This window comes from Suillus subalutaceus (assembly GCF_016647625.1).
Source record: "Suillus subalutaceus strain FC151 chromosome Unknown DFJ58scaffold_463, whole genome shotgun sequence".
NCBI classification, from domain to species: Eukaryota; Fungi; Basidiomycota; class Agaricomycetes; order Boletales; family Suillaceae; genus Suillus; species Suillus subalutaceus.
The window spans coordinates 5,172-12,300 of NW_024540712.1; the positions used below are offsets into that span (position 1 = coordinate 5,172).

The 7,129-nt window shown below is 42.3% G+C and overlaps 2 protein-coding genes across 2 annotated transcripts; both read left to right on the forward strand.

Annotated features, from left to right (window-relative positions):
- Positions 1-1,640: 1,640 nt before the first annotated feature.
- DFJ58DRAFT_636453 (uncharacterized protein) lies at positions 1,641-2,123 on the forward strand (the record flags this gene model as incomplete). Its single annotated transcript, XM_041381286.1, has 2 exons — positions 1,641-1,905; positions 1,963-2,123. Coding segments are annotated over 2 exons (426 nt in total), but the record flags the coding sequence as incomplete, so codon positions are not given.
- Positions 2,124-4,257: 2,134 nt separating this feature from the next.
- Positions 4,258-4,692, forward strand: DFJ58DRAFT_637770 (uncharacterized protein; the record flags this gene model as incomplete). Its single annotated transcript, XM_041381306.1, has 1 exon — positions 4,258-4,692. A coding segment is annotated over one exon (435 nt), but the record flags the coding sequence as incomplete, so codon positions are not given.
- Between the last annotated feature and the right edge of the window lie 2,437 nt (positions 4,693-7,129).

Here is a 7,129-nt window from a genome sequence, read left to right on the forward strand (position 1 = left end):
GTTCTAGCAAATTCCATGGAACATGACATCATTATGACATCACTATGATATCATATCTTTCAACCAAAATACCTGCAGGAGTGTAGGTGAAGTCCTATGACATCATCATGACATCATACCCTGTAGGTACAATTTTATGAAGCATCTGATTAGTCAGAGCATCCTAATAGAAAAGTAAAGTAAAGAAACACTAGAGAAAACAACTCAGAAATAATGGAACAAATAATAGTACACAATATGTGGGCTTTTTAGATAGGTTTTTGTTAGGCTTTGAACTTTTCTCTATGGGTTTCTCTAGCCAAAGTAAATAAGCCAAATGAAAGGCAATACCTTAACCTTCATTTTGCTTCTCATATCAACTAGGTCATTATGTGATTCCCATCTCACATATGACTTTTCTTCAAAACATGGTGGATTCATGAATCACTGAGGGAAAACTGAAGCTATTGGACCAAGGTTTGATACCAAGGTATGGGTTGACTAGTCTGAGGACTAAGCTAACAGACTTTGTCTTTTAGGGGGATACCTAGTAGTCATGTCCATGCATGATTCCCAAATCATGCAGGACACCGTCTGTGATTAGCTAGTAATTTTGAGGAAATTCTCCCCCGTCCACATGGCGAAGACACCAATGCAATCGCCTTCCACTTTCTCAAGATGAAAGGCGGCAAGCAACAGTTCCACGCCGGCAAGGGTATTGAAGTCCATCTTCTAATCCCACTCGAAAAGTTCCAGGAGGCAGAGAAAAGGCGTGAAAGGGTCGAGGAAGATACCGAATTCCAAGTCTGTGTGCGCCAGTCACTCTTTAGACCATCCCTAACCTACTACTGTTTACACCAGGGCACCATGTTATCAGCAATAGACTCACAACCTCCGGTTGACAATATGACTCTACGTAGTCTTGGGCTTGTGTCATCGCAGTTGGTGATTGGGCCCTCCTCTTCAAATGCAACTCTCATCCAAAATTGTAGACAGTCAAAGCGCAGATTGTCCTCAGTGAGTAGATTTAAGATCTTCCTATGCTTAGCCGTACTAAACAAGATGATACAAAGCCATCTCTTCCAGCTACTCCTCCCCAAAAGCTTCGAACTTTGAAGACAACCATCTCCCCAGATGCCAGTGAACTTTGTCATGCACTTCAAGCACAAGCAACTGTGATCAGTGGAAAATCGCTTCCAGATCCTTTCCGTGAGTGATAGCCTAACTTTCTACAAACTACGCTCATTGCAAATATGACAGTTACTCTGCGTCCATTTACTACAGTGCTGCACATTGTTCCACCCCTTCTCAGCTATCTTCTCTTATCATCAATCCCAATACCTCCAACATCATCAGTACTGTCGCTCCATTGCAGGCGATACTCTTTTTTAATCCACAAAGCAAGCCAAAATATGGCGCATTCAAGGCCGCCCAAGTCAGATTCCTCGACAAAGCCATTCTGGGGCCTTTAAGCTCCATCTCAACACATATCTGTCTCAAGCAATGTTATTACCGAAACGACAAGTCCAAGAGGTTCCCTTATGCCAATCCATGCCAATCACAGCTGTTGCAACCTGAGATAAAGTGCAGCATATGGGCTGGAGCTCTCATGGACCATGTCCAACAGTTTGTCACTGCTGAGCTTTCCATGCAGTGGCACACCACCATTCAACATCCCCAACATTTGCTTTGTTCATGTTGCTCTTGCCAGTATTGACGATGCGGCTGTCACTAGAACCTATCTTGTTGAGGAGTTTATTGATGAGGCCACAGAAAGCAAGTTCATCAAATACATCTCCAATGACTCGCCTTCCCCACTACCCAATCTCAACACCAAATCAAGCGAGATTGCCAGGTATCTGTCATTTGCGCAACATGTCCAGTATATCAAAACGAAGAAACTTGCATACATTGCTGACTTTCAGGGTTCGTTCTCGTTCTGCAGTCTTCTCTTCACTTCTTCTAATCTAAAGCTTGTTTCAGGAGGAACAACCCTTTTGACCAATCCTCAAATCATTACTTCACCAAATCTTTCTGGGAACTTATTTGCGGAAGGCAACCTGACGCACATCTTCACTTTGTTTGAGGAGAAGCATGCATGCAATGAATTTTGCAAGTTTTTTCAACTTGAGACATTCATAACAACACGCGCAAACTTCCAGATGGCCTACAATAAACCCTTACCCCCTCCCGCATCACCTCCCCACTTGGGCCCAGATTACCTGATTGCCAAAGAAATTGATATCACTCATAGTGGCGGTAGTGAGCTCGAGTATGATGACTTTGGTGCACAAAGTATGGATCTAGGAACTCGTGAAGTGAGTGCAGGAAGTGGCGAAGATAGTAGTAGTCATTAGATAGTCTGCTCTTTGTAACAAGGAAACTACTTCAATTTTTTTTTTGAATGCAACAGCCAGATTTGTAAGGTTCAAGTAGTCAGTAGACTCATATCGATGTAAATTGAGGAAGAACAATGTCAGAAAGGATGATAAGGTACGTCTTATGAGTTAAGGTACATCTTGGCTCATCCACAATATGAGAATCTCAATAACCATCTTCATTTGCTTAGATATATCATGCAACATGTTATGCTGAAGCTATGAGTTCAAAGCATACTCTGGCTTCAAGATTACACCAACAGCACCTGATGCACATCATTTTAATGAAAGGGCGAAATGAATTGATTTATTGGTACGATACTTGACACTAGTTACTCTGGGGCCTCTTCCTGGTCTCCTTCAGAATCAGAGTCAGTGAACTCCGCATACTCAGGCCCATCTTCATTGTCACACTTATCCCCCTTGTTGGACACATATGATAGTAGTAATGATCTGAGCGCAAGTACTAACACTGACTAAACGAGAATAGCCTGAAGTGCCGGATGTTTGTCAGCAACTGCGCAGATCAAGGACAAACGGTTACTGTACATTACTGAGACTTAGTATATATACTGTGTTAGTATTTCACATTAGAGTCAGTCGAAATAATAGAAAGAAGTTCTACTTTACCTCTCATCCCTACTCTGCTCATAACCACAGGTTATGAGCCCTGACCCGACACTCATGGATACTACGCTCCATGGAAACTCGTCACTATATGCCATCCCAAAACTTGCCGACAATGTCTCGAATTGGATTACCTATAAGGAAAGAGCGTTAACAGTGATTCGCACACGAAGTTTGATGTGATATCTTGATGGTCGGAAGAAAGAACCTACCCTATACTTGAAGGACTCAGCTGGAGATTTTGTCAAGCCGGATGGAAGCAAAGCAAGTGAAAAAGAGGTAGAAGAGCTGAAGGAAAAGATAGATGAATATTTCCAGAAGGACTCACTCACCTGACAGCATATATTCAGTACCATTTCGGACAGACTATTGCTGCAGGTCCAGAAGTTAGGATCAGCATCAAAGATATAGGAGGAGATCCGAGTCCTGCACAAAGGGAAGACAGAGCTCGTGCAAATAGATTTGCAACGATGGGTCCAGGATGCAAGATGTGAAGAGGGTGGCGATGTCAAAATTCATTTTGATGAACAGCTTCGACTTCACGAATCGCTCGCAGGAATGGGAACTGCAATTGCCGACAAAGACTTCTTGGCAATCATTATGGGCTCCTTACCAGAGTCATACAGACCCCTACTATCCTCTATTAATGCAGCATCCAGAATATCAAAAACGTCACTCACCTCAAATGAGTTAATCAATGTTATATCCGAAGAATACGAACATAGACAGTTGTCGAACCGCAGAACCTCGAAGAAGGGCGGAAATAGTGCTTTGCCAGCGAGAACAGGCATGAACAAGAATTGTACCGAAGAACGTGCAAGCAATAGCACGAACAAAGATATAACCTGCTATAATTGTGACCACAAAGGACACTACAAATCAGATTGTTGGAGACCTAGAGGAGGGGAAGAAGGTCAGAGACCAACCCAAGGATGAAGAAGAAACGAGAACTCTCAGAGACAAGCTGCAAATACAGCAGAGCATAAAGCTGAAGAAAATTTTCGCCTTTACTTCATCAGCCCAAACTAGCATTACGAAACAATTGGACGAACCCATAGAGGAACACAGAGCTATCATTGACTCCAGTGCCTCGATGCACTTCTGTCCAGATCGTTCAAAATTCATCACCTTCAAGTCAATAGAACCCCAACAGGTACACACTGCAAATGGATCTTCAATCAGTGCCATAGGACAAGGAGATGTCCATATGAAGCTACCAAAGCGAGGAGGATACACATCAGTAACACTGAAAGATGCACTATACACGCCAAACATGGCGCTTACCCTAATCTCGACAAACAAAATTGCTGCGGCAGGTTTTGCAACACATTTCGAGAAGAACATGTGCAAAATAATATCCCCTGCCCCAGCTCACAAAGTTATTGCTAAAATACCAGAGATAAACGGCTTATACACTGTTATACCCGCAACTTGTCATCATGCAAACACCATGGGAACAAAGCTTACCCTAAATGAAGCACACAAGATCCTCAGGCACATATCCCAACCAGCACTTCATGACGCAGTCCAGAAAGGTCTCATCAAGGGAATCAACCTTGACCCTACTTCAAAACCAACATTCTGTGATGCCTGTACACAGGCAAAGTCCACTCGTCAACCATTTCCCCGAGAATCCTTATGGGGGCCAGCACAGACTATGAGTCTTGAAGGACACCTGTATTACATCAGTTTCACTGATGATTCAAGCCGAGAGACCAAGATTGAATTCCTGAAGAAGAAAAGCGAAGCCCTCACTGCATTCAAACAATATGAGGCTTACATCAGCCGTCAGCACAGCGCACAAATTTGCAGACTTCGTTCAGATTGAGGAGGCGAATATCTAAGTGCCAATTTTGATAAGCACTTAAAGGATCAAGGCATCAAACGGCAACTTACAGTACATGACTCACCACAACAAAATGGAGTTGTGGAGAGGCTGAACCGCTCACTGGTTGAACATGCACGTGCAATACTACTTGCGAAAAATCTTCCGAAATTCCTGTGGGCCGAAGCAATCAATTATATCACTTGGCTGAAAAATCGCCTACCTTCTAGAGCAATCCCAGGACATACACCATATGAACTAGTCAACAAATCTAAACCAAATTTAGCGACTGCACATGAATTCGGAACAAAGGTTTATATCCACTCACCAGAAAATGGGAAGCTCGAGACACAAGTGGAAGAAGCCTTTTTCGTTGGAGTAGATGAGGAATCCAAAGCTTATCGGATCTACTGGCTGATGAAACGACATATCTCTGTCGAACAAAATGTCAGTTTCATGCCACTGATGGTTGAAGTTGTAAGTGACTTACTGGACGAGGGGGAGTCAGAGGCTTCCAGCAAGCAAATACCTTCAGAAAATGTCCAGCAAGTCACAACAACAACAAATGAGGAAACCATACCACCAAAAACACCTCCCCAAACTACCAAATCACTTCCTGTCCCCAGAACGCCAAGACCAACACGAACACATTACCCAACAGGATACTACAAAGCCCTGAATAATGGGAAAAGGGCATCGGTAGCAACCATAGAGGAAATACGAGACGAAGAACAACTGCTTACCAATCACTGGGCACTCACAGCTGCGGAACACGAACTCACATTAAAGGAAGCACTTAGCGGACCAGATGCAGAGGAATGGCAGCAAGCCATAAACTACGAAATCGGTCAACTAGAGAAACTGGGAACATGGGAAATAGCAGATGGACCAAAGGGAGCCAATGTTATACCTTGCCACTTTGTTTTAGCAACGAAATGAGGTCCAAACAGAGAAAAAGTGAAGCTGCGTGCGAGATTAGTCACAAATGGTCAGCACCAAGAATACGGCATCGATTACCAAGAAACATTTGCACCTACCTCAAGCATGACAACAATTCGAACCGTTCTAGCAATGGCTGCAAAGCACGATTGGGAAATACATCCAAGTCAAGTCGATGTTAAAAGTGCTTACCTTAACGCCAAGCTCAATGACGACATATACATGCGTGCTGTCATGCATGGTATGCAACTCATACCATGACAGATACACAAGAGGTGTGATAAGGAAGGTATAATAGACCCTACTGTATCCTATCACCAAGTTACCCCATCATTTTCCCCTTAGTTATTAGCTAGTATTTTCACTTTCAAACTTCACTTCCATTTTTCCATGTATTTCTATTTGTTCTATGACATTCCATCTCTTTCTATTTTCCTCAGGCATATTCAGCCAACAGACTTTCTTTTCAGCCACCAAGCATGTGTGTAAGCATGTCATGTGACTGGTAGATATCATGATTTGTAAAGATTGAGCTTGACTCATCATGTTTTGTCATGATTCATCATGCTTTGTAAGATTTCTAACTGTATTTATAAGCTACTTAGTAAGAAGGCTGATTCAGCACACCAAATGGCATTGTTAGTAAGCACATCCTTACCAATCCATGTGATGACTCATGCCATGATTCGTCATGCTTTGTAAACTACACTGTATTTATAATGTAAATTAGTAAACAAGCTGACTCAACACACCAAATGGCATTGTTAGTAAGCACATTCTTACCAATCCATGTGATGATTCATGCTTTGTAATCAGGGCCTCCAAAAGGTATATAAGGAGCCCAATTTTGCCATGTAATAAATGGAGCACTTCCCACCTTCACTCATCTCAAACAGTGTGAGATTAAGTAAGAACCTAAGTACAGGCAATTCATTAGCCTCAAAGTAAGACTAAGAAACATTTTTTCAATTATATACTACCTTACAGGGGTTGTTTATATAATCTATCAGCTATTCTAACTAAGTTTAACCCATACTATTTTCCTCTCTCTTTTACAGGAAGGGAGACACGATTCACGCTACACATTTCATGTTACACGATACACGAGCATGCTAACTCTCAGACACAATTCATACCATAGACTCAGTATACAGAATCAAATTGTTTTAAACTAACCAAGAAAGAAGGAAAGAAGGTATACTGAAATAAATCCTCCCAAGAACTCGCACATTATCTACCACGAAAACTAGAAAAGTCGTAGACCGTGTACTTAAGGACTGGCAATAAGTCTTATCCTATATAGTTGTGTTGTCACTATATAAGCGGCGTACATAAGACCCTTAAGTAAGAGGACAGCGCACTGTCATGCATGGTATGGAAC